This window comes from Nothoprocta perdicaria, unplaced genomic scaffold, assembly GCF_003342845.1.
Source record: "Nothoprocta perdicaria isolate Ctin4 unplaced genomic scaffold, notPer1 scaffold_356, whole genome shotgun sequence".
In the NCBI taxonomy this organism is placed as follows: Eukaryota; Metazoa; Chordata; class Aves; order Tinamiformes; family Tinamidae; genus Nothoprocta; species Nothoprocta perdicaria.
In genome coordinates, this window is record NW_020455595.1 from 24,894 (window position 1) to 47,637 (window position 22,744).

General features: G+C 37.9%; 1 protein-coding gene across 1 annotated transcript in view; it reads right to left on the reverse strand.

Moving 5' to 3' along the window:
* Window positions 1-6,090: 6,090 nt before the first annotated feature.
* The window catches only part of MAN1A1 (mannosidase alpha class 1A member 1), a 133,859-nt gene continuing 117,205 nt past the window's right edge, over window positions 6,091-22,744 (reverse strand). The window contains exons 9-12 of the mRNA XM_026044256.1: window positions 15,145-15,364; window positions 14,198-14,370; window positions 9,633-9,748; window positions 6,091-8,075 (exon numbers count right to left, since the gene is read on the reverse strand). Of these exons, the coding sequence (XP_025900041.1) occupies window positions 7,949-8,075; window positions 9,633-9,748; window positions 14,198-14,370; window positions 15,145-15,364 (636 nt within the window). The 3' untranslated portion in view covers window positions 6,091-7,948. The remainder of the gene's footprint in view (window positions 8,076-9,632; window positions 9,749-14,197; window positions 14,371-15,144; window positions 15,365-22,744) is intronic.

Genomic DNA, 22,744 nt, shown 5'->3' on the forward strand with positions numbered 1-22,744 from the left:
AAATGGCATGATAGAAGATAGAGTCTCCCTCTGATAACCCATGCTATTTGTGATAATCGGAGATGTATGTATTTATTTAAGAGGCTTTAAAGACTGTATCAATAGAAAAGCATGGCATCTTTGTCCTTAAAGCAGGCCTTAGAAAGTTGATTTAAAGCAATGAACAGCAAAGCAACCTTCCAGTGCTTTCCCTCCCTGAGCCTGCAAGCTTGCACTCAGGATGTGGGCTGCTGTCTGGGACATACAGAACAGATTTGGAACTTTTTGCTATTTGAATTGTGATTTTTTTTTTTTAATATGATATGTAGGCGTACAACCAAACTGCTTTCACTCATTAGCTTATTCTCTTTGGAGCTATCATTGCAGAAATGTAGTCGTAATCAAGAGGCCATATAGAAATCAGGAGAAATACTCTTGTGTTGCTCTGCTCCTTTCTTGCTGAGGGCCCGTGAGGAAGCCTGGCAGGTAACTGCTCATTATGTAGGTCCTGTCTCATCCTCGCCCCCTGGTTTGTGCCTGTGAGTGTCGGCAGAGAGGTGATCAATAAGATAATAAACTCCTTTTTCAGTCTCTGTCCCATTGGAGTAGGAAGGTGTATTTTAATTAGTTTTCTGTCTATCCATATTCTTACAATGACACTTATAGTATTAAGGTGTTTCGTGAGGGAAGGAGGAAATAACAAGTTTCTTATTCTTTAGAGGCTTTCAGCTTTTTTTTCCCTGGCATCTTTCTTTTGTGTTCGTACCCTCTTAGCCTGCTAATTACTTTCCGCCTTTCCTTTACATTCTCCTGCTGCCGTTCTCAAGGCTAGAGCTAAGTCACCAAAATTAGTTTGTGATAACAGGCTCTGTGCTTGGCTGCCAAGAAATTGGGGCTGCTGCTCCTGTGAATCTGACTCTTGTGTTTGTGTTCACTGAGGCTTTTCTCCTACTTTACTTGATTTCAGGGGAGTTTGCAGCTGCAGAGGGGGGAGTACTGTGGTCCCTGCTCTGATGGGCCTTTGGTTAACGCTCAGCCCATGTTTTCAGGGAGTCGTCAGAGAGGCTGTTTGCTAGTGACCTTCACTTTGCTTGGCCTTGYGCAAGTTCTGACTTCTTCCTGCTTGTTTCTGGTTTGTACGCCCTGCATTGCAGCCTCCAGACACAGGTATCCCTGCTGTTAGAGGCGGTTTTGTGCTGAGAAAAGCATGTCTGAAGCTACTGCTTGGGGTTTGCCCCTTAGGGTTAAACTATGGAGCTCCTGGCTGTTCTCAGAAGACAGAAGRCAGCAACCTGTGTTAGAAAAAACTTGTCACTGAAAGTTGTGCAGAAATTGCTGTGTTCCCAGGGAAATGTTTTTTTTTTTACTATTAACACTTCTATTCCTCTGATTAGCTTTGTGATGAGTTTTTGCTGCAATAACAGGGAATGGAGGCTGCTCCCTTTCCATGCCTGTGTTACGTGTCTGGGTAGGTTTCGGCTCAGGCTTCAAGGTGCAGAAGTCTAGAACATGAGGCTCTCAACCTGAGGTTCAAGGGGGAAGGCTCCAGAGCAGTCAAAACATTGTGAAAATGGAACTGAAAAGCTGGAGCACCAGAGATGCCACGCTGCGGGGTTACAAGGGACAGGCTGCACACAGAAGCTTTTGGTGGCCGCCTACTGCTCAGCAGTGTCACTGGGACTCGTTCTCAGGCCAGACACAGGTCTGCCCCATGCTGGTGACATGTGGGTGGGCAGGAAGGGTTGCAGGGCACCTAGTGACATGCAGGCAGTGATGCAGATGGGTGGCATCTAGCCTCTTGCATGGGCAAAGCATCAGGGAATAGCACTCTGGTTACTGGATTGCTGGAAAAGGGAGCTCTGCAGCRCTTGAGCTGCTTGTTTGAGTCTCTTCTCCCTCTCCTTTGACAGTGTGCTCAGCACCTTGGCTGTGTTTTTGCCATTTTGCACTGGTTCAAGTTTCTCCTGCAATCTGRTGTTCTTCCCTACTCCCCCAGAATGGCTATGGAGGGTGTGGGATTTGTTCGCTGCTCCTGACCTTGTTAGCACTGGGTCCTGTCTTTAAGGAGAGCTGAGACAAATCCCCTAACTCTTGTGCATTGGTACATTAGAAGGTGTTATATAAACTGTGATGTTTGGAATGGCACATCAAAAGATGTATTTTTTTTTAGTAAGTTCTGCTCTGTTTACTTATACACATGGAGTCATTGCTCAGGATTTAAAGCAATGTAATCAAAGTTTGTTATTAGTGATAATAACTAGTCTTTTTTTTTTTTTTTTTACTGTAAATTTTTAAGGAGCGGCAGTTGAAACACACCAGTGCCCATACAAGATGGAGTGGGACTGGCATGAAAACCATAAGCAAACAGAAAGTAGCTGTGACTGAACACTCTTGAAAGCTGTAGCCAAAAGATACTAATTTATTTATTAATACTCCTGTAAGTACAGTTTTTGGTACAGTTTTGTTTATCCATTACTCTGCCCCTACTTCAAAAAAAAAGTATTGTAAATTGAGAGAAAGGGACAAAGCTAAAGGCTATAGCTTTTCACAGTGCTTAGCACTTTTTCATGTGGGGTTGAATATTACAACAGGACATAGAAAATGAAGGCAGCAAGGATATGAACTGGAGTGGTTGGTGTGTGAAGAATATGAATTCTGAGTGGTTACTAAAGAGAGAGTGTTTAACTAGTAGAAGTTCTTAGTAGGTATCAGAGGACTAGAGATAGAAGATTCGTTATAGCACCTGAACTGCTGTCTAAGAGGGGAGATTTAACCTATAAGATCTTAAGGGTAGCAGAAGAAGCTGAAAAGCTTTAACTGTGCTGTTTATGGTCATGCTTGAAGGCCAATGCCAGCTGGCTCTACCAGGGCCCAGCTGCCCACTGCACCTCAAGCCTGGCCTTTTCCAGGCCGGAGGGCTGTACTGTAGGATCGGTATCACAGCATCAGAATCCTTTAATTATCCATAGTTATGAAATGACTTTGGGCTCCTCTGTCATGTGCATTTCCTATGATAATCTATTGTGCATTTCCAATGGTAATCTATGATGTCTTCTTTGGTGCCCTTTGGTGCAGTCTGGTGCTACTCTGAGTGAAGGTGTGAAAGCAACACAMAATTTGTGTGTGTGGAAGGCAGAATCAGTGGTGAGGGAGGTCTTTATCCTTCTATAAGCTGGCACTGCCTGAACTGTGGAAGGCAAATAGCCGTCTACAAATCAGCCACCGAGCGGGTGAAGAGTGTCTGAAAAGCAAATGACACTTCYCCAGAAGAACTTTCAAAAGGAAAACTGATGATAATGGCTTTAGTCACAGGATGAGAGCTGGTGAAGATAGCAGAGCTGATAGCTGAGAAATGAGGGACCAACCCACAGGTTTTGAAGGACAGTTGGACCGTATTAATACCCTCTTATGTTAGAAAGCTATGGGGCTTTTGCCATCTACAAATTGTGGAACTAAAATCAAAACCAGAAGGCAGTGAACGTCTGCATTTGATGTGATTCTTTTTTTTTTGATGTGATTTCTCAGGTAGCCACTCTGAGTTTGGCAGATTGCTTTTTTTTTTTTTTTTTTGCTCTGTAATTTCTCATCTAGCATTTGAGATCAATAGACTAATCCCCAAATGAGATTAAGGTGTATCGTCTCAAGGGCTGTTCCCGTAGYAGATGGTGTCAAGCGGGTGCTGAGTTACTCCTGTAACAGAGCAAGGCCACAGAGCAGCACAGACAGCAGGGCAGATGCTGAGCTTGGCTTCACCTGGTCATTCCCAACTCACTGCTGGTTCTTTTCCCCCTGCAGCAATCCAAAACAAACACCCGATCAGTGCTCAAGCAAGAGACCACATGTGCATGTCACAGTCTCATTTCTGATCCAGACCTAGAGCTGCACCTCTTGTGAATAACCTGCCTCACCAATATTTGCTTTAGGTTGCATTTAATTTGTTCTGYAGCACTCGGTGCAGTCCTGGCAAGCAGATCCTGGGAAGGGTCTKTAGCCACTAGGAGCACTGCAGTGTAGAGCTGCACACGGGCACATGTGCTCGAAAACTAGATGCCACATCTGATCCACCACTGCTGTCAAGTTTTCTGAGCAGGTCTAATGACTAAATCCTTTGACAGGAATTAAGACTTGTGAACCTGTCCTGTAAAACCGCAGCAGCTTGTTTCGCTTTTATCTCTGGATCTTGGCCATGCTTTCTRCTGAACACAAAACAAACAAGCTGATCCGTGAAAGGTGGCTGCTAAATCACCGTCTAGAGCAGAGATTTTAATGACATCTCCTTGTGTCACAAAACATAGTTATAATTCCTGTGACAACTGTGCCCGTCTCCTCTGGAGCGTGGACTAATGGCAGCGTTTCCTTACGCGGCCCCGGAACACGGGGCGCTGTGACAGCCTTGTCATCTCGGCCCCAGCGTTCGCTCCTGAGTGGCATTTAGCTGGAGCCCACRTGTCTTGTGTGGAGCTTGCATTTGAGTGACAGACCTTTGCTTTGCTTACAACTTACCACCTCTCTCTTCCCATTTTCCTGCTCTTTAATTCCTGCTTTCTTCTTAATAAAACACGGTCGCCAGGGCTGACTTTATTAATAAAAAATTCCAGAAATCGATCCCTGTGATAATAATTACACTGTGACAAACATGAACTGATCTTAACTACTAGATACAAGAGTATCTTAACAAGTAAAGAGAGTACTAGCCTGTATTTAAACCAGTATGCTCACCCAAATTTGGTAGAACAGTGACCAAGCAAACAGGATGATGTAGCAGATTATTGCAGTTAATTCTGCAATACATTTAGGAAAAACAACAAGAAAAAAAAAACAACAAATTGAAGAGATATATTAAAAGACTTTATTCACAATAGAGAAATTTTTACAAATATAAGTTCTTAAAAATTAATCTCKATCTATTATGTATTCCATAATTTCATAGTTTATATAAAGGTGAAAAGACTAAATGGACTATGGACAAATCGAAAACAATTTAAATGCATCATAGAAATGGATGGTGTATATGATGAAATCACCATAGAAACAGTGAACTGTTGGGCATTGCAAAAATCTGTGTACAGTCAACACATGTAATACTTATTTCACAAACTATTAAAACAGTGGTGGTGTTTTCATGTAGTAACATGGGTGTCATTTAAAATTATTCACCTCGTAGGATTAACACATGTAGATTTACTGGCATTATTATGCTACAAGGAAATGGAAGAAGAAGAGGCAGTGTGTTTCTGCAAGGGTGTTTCTGCAGTGTGTTTCTGTTTCTTCCTTCCCAACCGGCAAAGCAATTTCTCTTGCTCTTCTGAATGAYTGGATGCAGACAGTGACCATCACGAGCCACCTCTACCCAGCTGGTGAATGGGAAAGACAGTGTTTCCTTAACAATCTAGCAGCCACTGCTAAGTACTGACTGTTTCCAAACGACTGTTCTAACTTTGGTGTTTTATTTATTTTTTAAAGGAAAAAAAAGGAAATAAAATCAATATATTCTCAGTTTATGAAAAGTTTTTTTTCTTACAGTTGGCAGATCTATACGCTGTACAATCTTCTTGTCTACTTACATTAGTTTACAAAAAGTACAGTATAGTGCAGTTTGTACATACAACCTGAATACCAATACCAGTTACATCAAATTTGTGCTCTTGGAAATCATAACTCCCAAGCTAAAAATAAAAAAGGACATACTGAATGTCTATATCATGAGGAAAGAGTCATGACACTTAGATACCTAAGCACACGGACCCKATGCCTACAAGGATTTCATGTTTGCCGGCTTTTTGGAACAAGGAAAATAGGTAAACGTAAACTTACTGAGTCAGCACAAGACCACCAGACACCTCTCAGGGAAGCAGACCGTTGTCAAGAAAACCATATAAAAACTGGCTTACAAAACATGTTTCTCAGACTATTTTTTTTTTCTGAGCTGCTGCAGTTATTTAACTGATGTGAGGGCTATAGCAGCATCTGCACAATTGTGGTAGGCAGCAGTAAATGACCCTCAAGGCAAAGACAAATAAGATGAAAGTATAATAAGATAAAATTCATTCTGTTAAAGAGGGAAGAGAATTTAGTTTTATTCCACAGTGGTAATTTATCTGTAGTACCTGGGGAAAAAAATGCTCTCTTACAAACAACTTCTGCAGAAACACCAAAAACTATGATAGTTCTCCAACTATGCAACTTGTGGAATATTTAAACAAGCAGGAGTTCTGCTTTAGAGGAGAGGAGGCCAAGACTTTATCCTCACTTGTCTCTGCGCACTCCAGGACACTGTATGTAAAAATTCAGTTGGGCATCTTGCCCTTAGCTTCTACCTAAGGAAAGCCAACATGAAAGACCTGTATTGCTGTGGAAAAAAGTTGTCTAAGCTCTGTAAAATCCGTTCTGTAACTACTAAACAAACCTGCTCCCACAGCTGTGATTAGCTTCACTGGACAGGTGAGATCTCGTTAACTTAAAGAACTTTAAAAAAGAGTTAAAGATTACTGTTCAGAACCACACTTGTTTTGCCACAGCTCCTAAGGTGCTTTCTCAGGACGGGAAGTTCAGTACTATATCCTCCTACTCAATGTATAAAAGTTATCATAGCACTAAAAAAAAAAACTATGTGGATGTAAAAATCATGTAGAACATTCCAAATTGCGCTTAAATCGAGAAAGAAATTAATTGTGCCTCATTTTTACCCTTTGGTGATGCCATTAAATGGAACATTTTTCAGCAAAGCTGTTACCTTTCTTTGTAAACTGGGCCTTTAATCTAAGGAATATTGTTTAACAAACACACTGCACTTCTGTCACTTAGAGAAGGCACAGTTAGTGCTGTCAAAGAATTTTAGTACTGTGCTGGAAGGAGAAGCTCTACAATGAACGATTACTTCGTTTTTAAGGAATGATTACTTCTTTTTTAAGGAGATGGGTTTTCTTCAAGGCATCTCAACATCTTTTTTTTCATGTAAACATGTTAAATTGCTTTGTGAAAATAAACAAACAGGGCTCACATTAGCCTGAACTAATCTGATGGAGAAAGTCACCAAAATCCAAACAAATTGTCTCTGTGATAAGTCTTAGCTCAGATTTGAGAATAATGATGTCATTGGGTATTTTTTTACTCTCCAACTGTTTGAAAGTTACTGGACTAAATTCGTAAAGAAGAAAAGACTCCCTTGTTTATTGAGAAATGACTGTCTTATTTTACTCAATGCTAGCCTGGCTAAACAGATGAGAGTAACTCCACTTACAAAAGGGAAGAAACAATTTAGTCCATAATAATATTCTACTCAACCCCTGAAAACTAAAGTCTGCTAGTGAACGTGCTAAATTTATAAATCTGATCTAGAATAACTTCAATATATACTGTAATTTCTAACAGAGTTGTGTCTGCATGAGATGAAAATAGTCCTATGTAGACTTCACTGACCATGAAATGCATCAGATACTTTACCAAGTAATAAAAGACCCGCATAAGAGGCTGTCACAGTCACAATATTTGTCTGGGATGACACACAAACAAAACAAATTAACATAGAACAAACAAATAGGAAAAAAAAAACCCAACAAAGCTCTTTATACTTAATTCAATATGGCTTTTTGCAACATGGCAAAAATATTACAGCTTAAAGCAGACATCTCCTCACAGAGGAGGAAAGAATTTTGCAGTCAAATCAAAAGCATAACTGGAAACAAGTAGCACGCAGACTCTTCTGTTCTTTCTTAGCCAAGATGTTGCTGCAGCCTAAAAAAATCTGGAGGGCTGTGATGTCCTATTTCTTTCTAAGAAGTGGTTCAGCTGGATAAGACATGAAGATTTATCACTGAGTCTGGGTCCATTCATAAATATTTACTGGTAAAGAAAACAGACTGCAAAACACTTGATTTAAAAACTTAAATCAGGAATTTTAAACCAAATCATGTGCCCAAGTCCTGGAAAGATACATAACAAATGGAACAAAATATAACTTAATCATCATCTATTTCTGGGTTTCTTCTTTATTTCCATCCTCTTTGTCAAGAATAGGGAGGGGATGAGCCTCTGTGTTGAAGACCCAGTGTTCAAATGGAAGAAGATCATCCTCAGAAAACAGCAAATACAGGTACCTGGTAAGAAAAAGAAGGTGGCATGAGGGAGATGAAACTAAAATAGTTTTCAGGTGAAAGTAGACATCTAGCTTCTATAGATAAATGTGTCAGTGGAAACACGCCTCTACTGACCAAACATGATACTCTAGTAAGTTGTGGAATAATAATGGTCAATACAAAGCACTGGGTCTGCAATTCAGACTGGACTCAAKAGCAGTAGAGACCTATGGAAAGAGTAGGAGAATTAATGAGTATGAAAAAAATGAGAATGAAAAACGAGTATGAAAAGTATGAGAACTTTGAAAAAGCTCTTCTAGTTTCAGAGAGGATAAAGAAGTAAAGTTTAGGTTTTCAAACTTAAATGTCATTTCACTTTCTCTTCATCCTTAGTAATTCTTTTAACCTATCACTTTGATAGTATATAGCTGTAACAAGTTTTATTTATGTATTTATTTTTACCCTATGTTAAGTCATGGGAGTGAAAATATTGTAGTCTAATCCTGTCCTGCTTCCATGAGCAAGATCTGGCTTAGGTTATTTAAAGAATAAATATAGCATTAGCCCAGTCTAGGATAACTCATTGCTAAGGAGGACTGGGTCTGTCTATTAAAAACAGAAAGAAAGGCAACATTTTCCTAATTTCACAATACAAAGGTAGCAGGTACTATAGCACTAATATAGAAGTCTGCTGAGGAATGACAGTCAGCTTAGCAAATTAAACTTTTTTTTCTCAGTCACTAGCCTTCTGCAGCCTTAGTGAGTGATTTCTATCTATAAAGCTGCAAATCAGAAACCTTGCTATCTTCATGATACTTAAAAGCAAAATCTCAAAAAGGCCTGAGGGTTTTGCTTGGTATATTTCTGAAATGGCAATGTAAAAGATGTACTGCAAGCTTGTTATTGCATGTGCACTCTAAAAATTCCCACATAGGTAGATGTACTTATTATATTGTAGTATATATTCTATTTGTTTCAGTAGTATGCTTTCCATTGAAATGGTGTAATTACTTCTTTCTGTGCTTTCCAGSTTACAGAAAGTGAAGCGATTGAGAAAAATTGTCCTCTATTTCATTAAAAAKAGAATGCAATAATGGAGAATGAAGGATTTTCTTTTTTTCCTCTTATTTGACTCTGTGAGCCTACCATGCAAGCTTACCAACCCTTTTTTCTACCCTTTTTTCAACCCTTTTTAAAACTACCCCAGTAGTTTTAAAATAAAAGGTATACAGTAAAAGTCTGATAACAATCCTCAGTCTACTGAATTTATTCCCTTAGTGTTGGTGTATGTAATTGGACCTGTCAAAGCTAGGATATGTAATTTCCCTATAAAGAATATCAAAAACCTTTAACAGAAGTAAGAATAATTTCTCTAAGTCACAGAATTTAGTTTATTAACGGAGAGAGAGAAAAAAAAGGCAATTTGGTTTCTTGTCCCTGAACAAGAGCTCTACTATTCAAGTCTACTTTTCAGATTTTGTTACCTCAGTGTCAAGGATACTAATGTTATGCACTAACCTGTGAAGATGATATACACAAACTACCTTACATTAATGAAAGTCAACTTTCTTAACTTACTTGAGTGTCTCTGAAAGAAAGAAACTTTGCTGCACATCATCGTGGCTTTGACGGTTGTTATAAACATCTCTGATGCCAGAATAGCCACCATCTACTCGGCAATATTTCTCCAATGCCTGAAGAGGGATGAAAAGGAAAAAAAAAAAACTCAGCAAGATTAAGAAAATGAATGATCCATCAGTGTTTTCCTTGTTTGGTCATAGTTTCCAACTACAAAAAGTCATTCACAAACTTTTTGAGAAAGACCTGAAAACAGATTAGTAAACTATAGTTAAACAGATTAAACTATAGCTATGAACTTCACATTTAGGATGAGAAGCAAAACGATAAATTAATAAAAATAAATGAACACAAACTATTTTTCAGAGAGGAACACATATGCGTGTGATATTTTACTTCTATAGTTCTCCTGTTAGTRTGGTACCCTCTCTATCACAGGCTTATCTACACCCCTCAGAGATCCTGTTATATGCATCTTCCTTCGTCATTTTTCAGTGCTTAAAAATTACCTCGATAGAGTTAAAAGCCATGATAAAGTCCAAAGATTGCTACCAGTAATTTCTTTGAATGTTAGTTCTCTTCTTCCCTCTGTTTGTTTAAAAAAATGCATTCATCTTTAAATACTTCTCATTTCTCTTATTCTGTTTTATAAATGTCTGATATGATGCAGTGTAATAAAGGAAGTGGGAACATCTGAGATGATTATATTCAAAACACAACTCATTATTCACAAACAAATCCAGGAAGTGATCTTTAGCCTTAAATAATTCCTCATAATGAAAATGACAGTAAGTGTTCTGGATTACTGTGTTTACTCAGGGCCTTGCTGCTCTGTAACACGGTGCTTGCTGGGGAGATAGGTGTGAGAACAACATCTCTGAGGCACAAATAACTGGAGCTATATGAAAACCTTGCCAGAGAGATGAGAGGCTCTATTCCCATGAGACAGCCAGTTCCTCCTCTTCTGAAGTTTTTAAAAACATCACTGAAGTGATTACATGTTGTATAGCCTTTATTCAGAGAGAAATGTTGTATTTCAAGCCACATATGGCAAAAAGCTATGAAAAGGCAGAAAATGCATCTAAAACAAGCAAAAAGGCAGAGGAAGATTTTTTTTTTTTTTTTTTTTTTGAGAGAGAGAGGGGTGGGAGAGGAATAAAGTAATGATTTCTGAGGTATCTTTCAGCTCCAGCTGCTCTTAAAAGCTGCTGAAGTTATGTTTCTTGTTGTGAGTGTATATCCTATGCTTCATCTATTTTACTAGAGATCAACAGATATTCAGCTAACATGTCAGACTCTCTGTAGTTTTCACTGCCTATTGTGTATTTAAAGGGAATTTTTCTCTAGGAGACATCCTTTTAAAAATATAACAGGCCYACTTGTCTTTCCTTGCATGTCTTTAACTTCTCGAATTTTTCTGGACACTTTTAATAAGTGACAAATACACTTCAGGTTAAACAAGTAATGATGTCCCCTGGCTGGTACTCCTTCCTTCTCATCTGCTTCAAACTGCAATGAATTCAAAATGCTGAATCTATGTCTAGATTTTCAATGTCAAAGCCAAGATTATGTTTTCCAAGGCACAGCAAAAGGAGAACTTGAAGGATAAGACTATTATTCAAGGAAACATCTGCATTCTAGTCAGGATGAGGTGAAATAAAAGCAAATTGCTTTGGGGTTTWTCTGCTGCAACATGTAGTTAGAGCCTTCTTTAAGAGGGTCACTGGAGTTCATTTTAGAGAGACAGACCAAGAGCACTGGAAAAAYTGCTAAATTTTAAACTATAGGTTAATATGCACCAGGTAAGCTACTGAGTAGCATCTAACTGGTRCAAATGTGATGCAGCCTGGGCCCTCAGAGCTATCTTGCACTTGCACATGAAGGAACATTCATACGTGGTGTTAGCACAATGGGTGTCTGTTGGGTATCACCCTCCTGTAACTGCCAACAGTGTCCTTCTGTCTCCATATTGTCTGTCTCRCACTTGGAGTTGGAAGGCTGGGGGGGTGGGAAGAAACGATAAACCATGATTTAAATGAGTAGTCCCCAGAAAGTGAGGGTGGCTGAGATCGGCTTTGCTAGTGATGGAAAGCGTCAAACGGAGCAAAAGCTGGCTGAGCACAAAGGAAAAAGCACAGTGCTAGCACTTCAAAACATGTGCCACATGCATAATGCAGAAAGGGAGGCTTCCATGAGCGGGGCTGATAAAATCTTTCTGAGTCAGTAACAGTGGATATTGATGTTGGTCATGACTGCATTTTCTCCAGCTACTGAAGTGCAGCACAAACATGGAACTGAGCTGAAGCAGCAAAGCAAGCTTCTAAAAGGAAAAAAAAATAGAGGAAAGAGCACCTAAACCCCAAATTTTTCAGACAAAGGCAATCAGCCTGATTGTTTCCACTTTATTCTTATTTCAGTCTCTTCTTCACGAGACTGGTGTTGGTAATTAAMCCCCCCATATTTAGGGATCGGAGACTTCCCCAACAACATTGAGATGGGGTCATCTCTTCTGTGGTGCAAGAATAAGGAGGAGAGAGCAGAGATTATCTTGATAAGCTATTACAGCACATGCTAGAACAGATAATATAGTATCATGTGGAACTATACAGAAGACATCAGGAATGTCTTCTAGGAAGAGAGAAAAAAAAGAAAAGTATTTGAAGCCTACAACTGGCTTTGTAACATCAGTGAATTTGCAGGGCTTGTTTTTGTGAAACACTCAGCTGCAGATTAGGACAGTGGAAGACGGGAATGCACAGAATGGGGCCAGCTGCATCTCCCACACGTGGGCTCTAATCCATTACATTAGAGCCAAGCTAGAATGAGTACAAGAATGTTAAACAAGCAACACATGGAGAGTGCTAAGAAGATAAATGAGTGTACAAACGTGAGGTAAGTACAAACAAACTGAATCAACAGAGTAAAGAATAATAAAAAGAGAAAAAAATATTTCAATTGCTTAAAATAATGTTAGCAGTGTGGGCAGCAAGAATGAGGCAGAGAAACATCTCCTAGAGAAGAAATGCACTGTAGCTGGTATCGTCGAAGCCTGGTGGGATGACTTGCATAWGGAGAGATTTTACATTCCAATTCTAATCTGCCTGGGAAGATTCCAATAGTAAAATATGTGTCCATGGATGGCGTTAGCAAATAAGAAACTAAGGGAATTAGACAGTAAATTGGATTTTTTTTTTAAAAAAAATTAGAATCATTAGCTCAGAACTATGTGGTTTCAAGGCAGACACAGCCAATACCCAAGGAAGGCAAAGAAGATGTCCCAAATAACTATGCCATATCTATCTGAACTGAATACTGCTGACAGAATTCAAACAATGAGTATTGTTCAAGAAACCAAGTAACTGGCAGATGTCACTCAGATAGATAGGAGTTATGGAATCAAAACCCTTTAGGTCCCTCAGGGCTCAGTAAGTGTGACAATCTACTACAAGTAGTGCATAAGGACTATTCAGAAAAAGAAAGAAAAAAAAAACTAGAAACAAGAGGTGTTGGTCAAACCAATAAACAAGATTAAAAATAAATCCTGGGAAACAACACTTCTGTGAAAGAGCGAAAAGGACWCTGTAAACCAGCAGAGAATAAAATGGCAAAAGAAAATCAGTTATGAAATACTGCACAGAACTCTGATTTCACTTTTAAAATATTTTTGTTAAGGAGGAGAACTGTCCCCCACCCTCCCAGTACCGTTCTTCAGGTTCCTGTATCTTACACTAAGAGTTCAGACTGCTTAGAAATTCCAAAGGAAGAATGAAAGGTAAATAAAACAGCAATGTGAGGAGAAATGAGCCTGTGTGAACCTAGAAGTGTAATAAGAACCCATGGTGAGAGGATGAAACAAGGTAAATCCAAAGCCTCTTAGCACTAACAGTGAGAGCAATTAACCCCTGAAAGGAGACAACCAGTGATTTTGCATGCCAGTGTTTTGCAGTCTAGGCTAGTTGCCCTCTTGGAAGACTCATGTTAGACAAACACAAATTGTAAGATTCAGCACAGCTAGTTGCAGCTCACAGGCTGGTGGGATACTGAAATTCAGAGCTAAATGAGATTGGTAGCATTAATGGAGTTCAATCCAGGTGCCCTAAGCTTTTCAAAAGTGACCCATCCTCAAAACATTAGGTGCCACATAGTCGCTTAATCTTGGCTTTAGTCACATTAACTAAAATTGCTTTGTTACAATTGTTGTAGAGAATATGTTTCATAAAACCTATTTCTGTCTCCAAGGCTCAAATTTGATTCATGTCTGAACCTTCCATTCACATGTGACAATAATCAACATCTCAAACAGTACATCCAAACGTGACCCTGCACTGAGAAGTGTTGAACAAGGAGAAATCACAAGGTGTTTTTTTAAAATACAACACCCACAAGACTTGATTTAGTCAAAACAATCTTATTTCACCTATTTAATAAACGAATCTCTGAATATTTAAAGATGATATTATTTTAAAACAAACGGTACAACTGCTAGACAACAGCCAGGCGTTGTTCAATAGCTCGCTTAGCAAGATATTAGAACTTAATAAGAAAACAATCTTACAAAGCATTACCTCTACAGCTTCCCATCCCCACTGCCTGTACTTTGGGTCGTGAGTGAGCCTCCACATGTACATGTAGGTCTCTATGACTTCTGGTCGGAGGATGTAGTATTTTTCATTTTGCCTTGTAGCAATGGCCTCAACACCACCGTCAAATCTGAAGGCCTCTGGTCCCAGCTTCATGCCTATTCAACATGAGGGCAAAAGCACAGGCATTAAGAAAAGTTTCAAATTTGTAAACTTCCAAATCAAATGTCCCAAAGGTATGTAATTTCTGAAGGGTAATGCTGCCTYTCTTCCTTTAATGTTTTGGAAATCACAATGGAAAAGAGAGATTCTTCATCAAAGCCTCAGACTGCAGCTCTGGTTTGAATAGTGATGCTAAGACYTGCATTCTCAGAGATTTAATATAACAAGCAACATATTAAATTTTGCTTAGAAGATGAGGATATTTACTTTTTCATATCAAACTTGAAAATGAGCTCCAGGACTCGAAATGCTGCCAGGGTTGGGTTTATTTTTTTGAGAAAATGAAAGAAACCAAAGAAATTTTCTGCACAGTGTTTTCTACTCTCTGTGCAATTCTCTTGTTTGCAGCCTTGCATCAGAAGACCTGACAATATGTTTTTTTTTCTTTGTGGACAAAGCATAGTTAATAGTCACAGTGATGCATAAATGAACACAAACTCTGCCTTACTTGTATTTGRCCATACAGAAGTTGACAAAGTGAAATGCTAATCTCTACTATGAYGAGTAGGTTTGATTCCAGTACAAAGAAAATAGTAATTAACAGAGCAGTCATTCTTAAAGTTACTCTTAAAGTAAGCAGCATTAAAAAAAAAAGGATGAAAAATTTTCGGTATAATAACATTTTCATTGGCCATTATGCCAAAAAAATACTGGTAGCTGCSTTTACAATGCAGAATTATGAAACTAATCTCCTTAATACTTGTGCTTACTTGTGCGATCGTAGGATTCATGACAAGTCCTGGCAATTTCAGCACCAAGCTCAATGTGGTGGCCTGTCTTGTCATTTGGTGCTCCATCTGCTCCTAGAGCAAACATGCCTCCAGCAAAGCAAGTCAGATGTCCCATCTTGTGTTCAAGCAGTCCACCCTTCCACTCAGCAATGTAGGTCAGGCCTCCGCTTGATTTCCGAATGAGGTGGGTCTCAATGGCCTGCAGAAATACATAGTTTCACMCCAAAGGTACCATTTGGTAGAACATGAAAGACAAAGATGAAAATCAGAGCAATCTGAAAACCATCTTACAGTTTGGCTGGCTTGCTTTTCTCTCTGGCTTAGCTTATGAAGCAAAATGGGCAATAGTGGCTAACCTAAGCTCACAAAAAGTACAGTCAAACCAACAGAGATTCAGCAGAAACGATGACTAGTTTTGCAGCCACTCTGAGAAAATATTGAAAAGTCCTAAAAACAGAAAATCAAAAAAAAAAAAAAATCTTTATTACTTCCCCCTTGACTTTGAGCAATTTCAGGTAAGGGAACTTCACTTTTAATAGTGATGCTGCAGTAAACTTCATATTTTCCATTTATTTTAATACTTAAAAGATTTAGCTATTGATATAATTTCCCGTCAGTTGTACGTGAACATATTTCATATTCAAAAGATCTGACTCAGTGTATTGAACAGTGTTAGACCTCTGAGTCTATATGGCATTCCCCCCCAAATCCAATGAGTTTCCACGAGARAAATACCTCCAAATGATCAAAAATACATCCTCTTAAAGGTGCCTGGAAAAAAGACTTAGTAAGGCTATATAGATGTCTTAGTCAGAAAGTTTAAGTGGTTGCAGCAAGATATGGTCACTGATTACAGACTCCAGAAAAACAGCAGTACCTTAGGAGAGGAACAGAATTAAAGCAATGAGGATGATGCAGAAGAGCACATTAACCAGAAACCCACACAGAAAGTGGCTGTTACGCTGGGAAGGGTATTGGAGAGGAGATGAGCAATGCTGCTCTGCATCCGGTTACCTACCTGGGTTCCTCTCCATTCTGATGGGATCATGAAACCTAAAAGCATTAGTGAATGTGCGAGGAAAAAGTAAAAATCACTACAGACAGATAAGACAAGATTAAAAGGAAAAATAGAACGTTAGAAAGTATTGATTATAGTTATGTGTTCCCATTTAAAAGTCTGTAAAGGTTGTTTTAGAAGCATGAAAAATCCTCTGTAAACTAGAAGCATCAGCAGAAGAATTCTACAAGTTTTAGTCATTAGGTGTTTTGTTGTTTTTTATGCCAAGATCATCACCTTGAAAAATGCACTTCCATTAGTAGTGGTGTGAAGCATTTAGTAAAGATACTTTTGTGTCTGCCTCCAGAACGAGGCTCAGAATGTGCTTCAGGCCCTTTGTTTCTTCCTTCGGCAAATGTTTTTAGCAGTAAGCATTTGCCAAAATATGCACCTAAGTTGCAAAGCAGCAATAAATAATGAAAATGCCTGCACTGAAATAAATCCCACATCATTTATCTTATAAAAATTGGAATTAAACACAAAGGGGGAAGGGATTGGAGAAAAAACAAACAAGCAAACAAACAAAAAAATACCCCAAAACTCCAAAATTTCCTAAAGCACCCGTACCACAGACTCCACTATAAGAAATGAAAGATTTAGACAGGCTGAGTTGATGTAAAGCAGATCTAGTGGTTGTTGCATATTGCATGTGAAAAGCCATTCTGTCATGCTGGGAATATCTCAATATTGAGATATTCCACTATTAGTTAATAGTTTATTAGTTAATAGTTAATTAGTTAATATCTCAATAACGTTTTTTAAAAATAATGATGCTTATATAATTTTTTTTCAGTTACCCATTTGGGTATAAGATATTTGAATTCATAATTAAAGAAGATAGACTGTGATTCAAAGAACCTACTCTACAAAGTCCTGTTGCATTAGCTTAGAAAATTTATCAGAAGATAGATATATTTGGAAAAGTTTCAGAATATTTCACATTGATATTTGTACTCTTATAAAACTGCCTTTATATTATACAAGGATGGCATATTGTTCAAAAAAATAGCAGGAAATAGTTGGTTCATCTTACTTGGGCATTGTAAAAAAATAAGCTACSTAAAACCAAATTCAGAAAGCAAAAACTTTTAATTTCATGGCACCTGTTTTTTAGTATTCGCATCTAATCCAATTAAAAATCTTGGCAATAGTGCCACATCACTTAGCTGGTATATTGAAATTTGTTTTAAAATAAATCAAACCAGATTCATGGCTAAATTAAAATATATGACAATTTCTGTTTTAGGAAAGAATTACTGAAAGCCAAAATAAAGTGTTACTGTACTTGACAGTAAAAACAGCCAACGTGCACCTCTAGAACTATAGCAGATGGACAAGATTTGATTGCTGGAGCCGACTTCTGATATGAAAATGGATCCAAGATACCAATAAACTCTTCACAGTTTTTTATTTTCTTCTGGCTCAAGATTAAGTTTCAAGTTGAAAAAAAGATTACTTCTACTTTGGAAGTTTTAAGCTTAATTAACAAACTGATGTTAAGAAACTGATAAAAATCGGTGTAAATTGATGGCAGCAATTGCACAAAGTGAAAATAAAAAAAWCACAAAGTAAAAAAAAATTAATATATAATAAAGAAAAATATCTTGACTTTATGAATTGGACTTATGAAGAACTTGTATTTAAAATTATTTTTATTATATAAGCGTTTGTTATATTATAGACTCTAAGAGTGCCTTATCATAGTCTATACAATCACAGATTTGAGTGTTAGATGAATGGTTATATCTATACCTATGTATAAAACTTAAAATTACAGAGAAATGCACTGGAAATTTACAGAATTTGCCATTCAAATTCCTAATACTTTTATTTTATATAATATAAAGCTATGTGCTTCTTTGAGCATCATAGCAAAACATTTTTCAGTGAGAATTTCACTAAGGACACTGAAACTGTAAGTACCAGCAGATTGGCATGTACTTTCTGAAATAATTTTTTTTGAATAAGCTTGATGGTTGGAGCAGGCCTAAATCATTAGCTGATTCTACCAGCTGGGACACTGACAGAACACACATCTAATACACCTATAGGTACTGAAACAAACGTCTTACTAAAGGAGACTGGACAGTACAATGCTAAAGATCCACTCATATGAAAAATTCCACTTGGTAGCATTAATTTTAAATGTCATACTTATAAACATTTAACTTTCTTTTTGAAAATTCATTTAGATACAGATCTAAAATTAATTGCTGCTCTATTACAATCCAATCCCTACCTAGAAATAATTCCTTTTTAAGCTTCACAACTTGCAGATCAGATGGTGTCACATTTGTCACTAAAAAGATTATTACTTCATTATACCATAATGAAATATTCTCAGTACAAGCAAATAGGTGATATCTGTAAAGAATCAAAAAAGCTGGAAGAAAGTGGTCTTTAATCTGCTGAAAATACACTATTGATGGATAATTGTTTGGAACTGGTACAATTTTCCTTTTAAATAAATGGAAGGGTTTTTTTTTATGTTTTCTAGAATATATTTCTTCAATGCAATTAGTAATTTCTTCCTATGAAGGTAATGCAAAGAGACTGTGCAACATGAAAGATTGCAAAGAAAAAGTGGCTGCAACATATGTTCCCAAAGGGAGTAGTAGGAGATGCTACCTGTGAGTGACTGGAGAGAGAAAACAAAAAGAGAAAGAGGGGGAAAAAATGACCTTAGCTTATAGTGGAACAACAGTAACAAAACAAAATAATGAGACTAAAGGGAAATAATGCTATTTGGCATATCTGAAGAAATAAATTTCCTGTTGTAAAGCTAATAAGGCACAGTTTGGACTGGTACTTGCAAGCTCTTAGAGCTTGACTAACTTTTATAGCTGAAACAATTCCTTGCAATGTTTTGTACTTTCATGTGCAATAGTACAGGGCTTCACTTACAGTTCTCACTGCCCACAATGCAATAAAGCCTTTGATTAAATTATGTTTTTTTTCATCTTGTGGGAAATTATTCCTTCCCCAGAAAAACTGTAATAACGCCTGAACACTCATTAGAAACAGTGAGAGCTCCCTTTCCATTTTGAATTCTGATTCAAGTGCACTTCATATTATTTCTGGCATCTTCTCAGTTCATATGTTAAAAATTATGCCCTTGCCTATCTGTGATGCAGAAAGAATTGCGCTGAATTAAAAAAATTGAATTTTCCAAGGTTACAGGATTCCAAATTGTATGAGCATGAAGTCTCCATTAACGGGCAGCAGCAAAAGGGGCCAATTTTTCCCAAACTGATTTTCTCCCCTTCTACTCTTTTTCTTTTTTTAAGGTAACATGTTCTGCGCTCTCTGTTTAACATTCTGCTTCTACATTGCCAGCCCTTACACTTGCAAAACTAAGCAGAACAGGCTCCTCAATAAACTCCTGTTTCCATAGGGGATTTCCTCATTCCTTTGGTGCCTGCCCTGGGTTCTCCAGCACAATCTGCAGTTCAGGGAGTTGGGACTCTGTTACGCTACTGGGTCAGGTCCTCTCAACCTCCCTTCTCCTTCTTCAATCCCTGCCTTGGCTGTGATGGGAAAAGTCCCTCCTTAACCTCTTAGCTGTCTGGGACACTCACCTGGATTACTCGGAAAGAAGCTGTTGCAGGTACAGTGCCCAAAAGCAGAGGGAAAAAATGATCAACAGCAACTCTATAAATACAGCACATTGTCCTGGTGGATTATGCTGACAGGTAATAAAAATATTAACACCGTGCAGAGATAGGGATTAAAATGTTCTGCCCTTCCAAATGTTCTGCACCTCAAAAAGTGGTAAAATTAAAAACCAACACACACCACAAAAAAAAGTCAACTCTGCTAAAGGGGCAGGGATAATTATAAAAGACAGACCTCAATGTACAACTGCAGTTCTGCTTCCTCTGGCGCTTATACATTTTAACTCTCCTTATACAATAACTGTTTAATTATGATTAATGAATTTCAATGATTGCTTCTATTTTAAGAACAAAATTCGGGCATATTATTTCCTCCTCACAACATCACTGTGGCTGGAAATAAAACTGCCATGCAGGCTGTAATTGCACATTTTTGTACCTTAATAAATTTCAAACTTCAAAAATATGATCTCGGCTCTAAGTATCTCAAGTTTTTAATGTTTGTTTTGGGGATCATTACAGTTCTGCATGTTTCTTTACAATGAAGCACAATAAATTATCCCAGTCTAGAATTTAATATATTTTTCTTCTTGTAAGAAACTTCTTTGTGAAAAGTATATTGACATTTTAAAGCAATAGTGAACATGACAGATATCTACCATGCAATATTTCCAGTGATTCGAGGATAGAAAGGGTAGTTGCTTGCTTTTTAAGGTATTCACAGTTTGTAGCAATACATTTTTATTGCTTTGAATCAGCAGAAACAAAGCAGATGAGGATTACTGGGGTTTTTTAGACTGTGGGGTGTAGGGGAGAATGGCCTGCTTGCTTGGAGTTTCTTCCTTCATGTTTTCATGTTTTCTTCCTTCATGGGTTTTCTTGATTCCTTAGCCATCTTCATAATTCATCAAATTCATCCTTTACCCCAAATTCCAGTGAGTTTATTAAGAGAAGTTTTAAAATTTGCACTTTCCCATGATTAAAGCTGTTTTGGAGGTGGCAGAAAAGCATCCACAGACCTTTGGAGATCTTAACCTTGCGTTTTCTAAGATCAAAATAGAAATTTAAATATGGAAGCTCTCTTCTGCTTTTTAAGTGCAAAGTATCTCAGAAACATTTTGAAAACCATTAGGCACTTACTGCTTCTGGACATATATGCAGGACTATATAGACAAGCATATATGTGAAATGAAATAAAATTGTTTATATTGGAAATACCTAGGTATTTAAAATGGAAATGTTGTCAAGATTTTAATTACTACAACACCTATTTCTCCCTTTATTACAAAGTTCATTTAGTATTAAGTTCTAAAGGAAAGCCAGTCATTTATTTTTGCCTGAAATATCTTCTTTCTTTGCTGTACAGACGTTATTGGTGCCCAGGAGAACAATAAGGCTCTTGCACTATGTTAAACTATATTAACTATATTAAAAGCTGTGTACTGCCAGCAGGCTACGTTTATTCATAAGTTTATCCATATTCTTAAAACAGTATTAAAGGAGTAACATTAATTGAATAGTTATTTAGATAAGTTGCTGTCAAAAAGTTACTTTATGTAATTTACAAGTATTTTAGAATAAACATATATTGATCTCAACAAGCTTTTTGCTGCATCAGCCTTTGCAAAGGAAGGAGAAATGGTGCAGCAAGTTTATGGCTCCTAAGACAGGAAAGAYTTTCCAGCAACAACAGCAAAGTCAAAAGCAAAAAGGAGACAAGTTTCTCTTGTGGGACTTTTCTTGCTAGAGCCCTCCTCAAAGTGTTCACTCAACTTTACAATGTGCTACTTCTAATCACGAACCATAAACATGCAACTTTTTTATTAAGTTTTTTTTTTTATAGCCCAGAACATATAGGCTGTGTACTTATGAATAAATCATTAATAACAGAAACGTCTGCAGAACGTCTTCAGACTTTCCGAATGCTGTGGTAGAGACCCTCAAACCTCCTCCCTTGCTTCTGGCAATAGAGGAAATATATCCAAGAGGATAAAAGGGGATGACAAGTCCGGATGGATGCTCGAGTCCGCTAAGGGTAATGAATCTTGTGTTTCTACAGAAGAAAGCTAATTCTATCACTATGCACAGGACCCTGTTGCAGTAGAGCGATAAATATTTTAAACACAGCAGCTGATGAAATATGTAAATAAGCCATGGCACTGTATACATTTGGGGGGGGCAATGGTGGGACTACAGCACCATTTCCTTCCAAAGACTGGCCACTGTTGAACCACACTACTTGCTAATGCAGGYGTTGCCTCTAATGTATTGTTTAGGAGGAGAACAAGTGCTGAAGTACTGACTGTTTGATTCATTAAAACCCCTCTGGCTTCACACAATATGACAAACTAATCTAACTGAGTGCAGTTCTGCCATTGCTCACATCCGCTGTGTTGTTTTTAAGATCACTGTATGGCAAAGCCAACCGTTTAAAACAACTTCATGGGAACTGCAATCAACACAGAGCAGCCACTCRACTGTCACCACAGTTAAATAAACCCTGATGAAACTCTGGAGATAAAAAGGGGATATCTGCCAATATCATGTTTTCATTTTACTAACGCCACTTTGTTCTCTCCCTCATTTCAATGAGAAAGGACTCTGAGAAGATTCGTTTTATACATCTGAAAGGCTGAAATATCTACTACAGCTCTGAAAAATGTTCACTGACAGTTGAATATTCCTTAAAAAAAAAMCACACCCAGCTTCCTACAGACAAATACAAACTAAGTATGCTTAGAAGGTGCTGCCTTTGCTTCTGTGTTTGTCAGGGGCAGCCCTCTAGAATCCCAGGCCCTAGGGACACAYGAAGAGAGCCAGAAGGAGGAAGGCTTGCCCTGGGTAGAGGAAGAGTGGGTCAGAGAGCATCTAGGGAGCCTCGACACCCACAAATCCATGGGCCCTGATG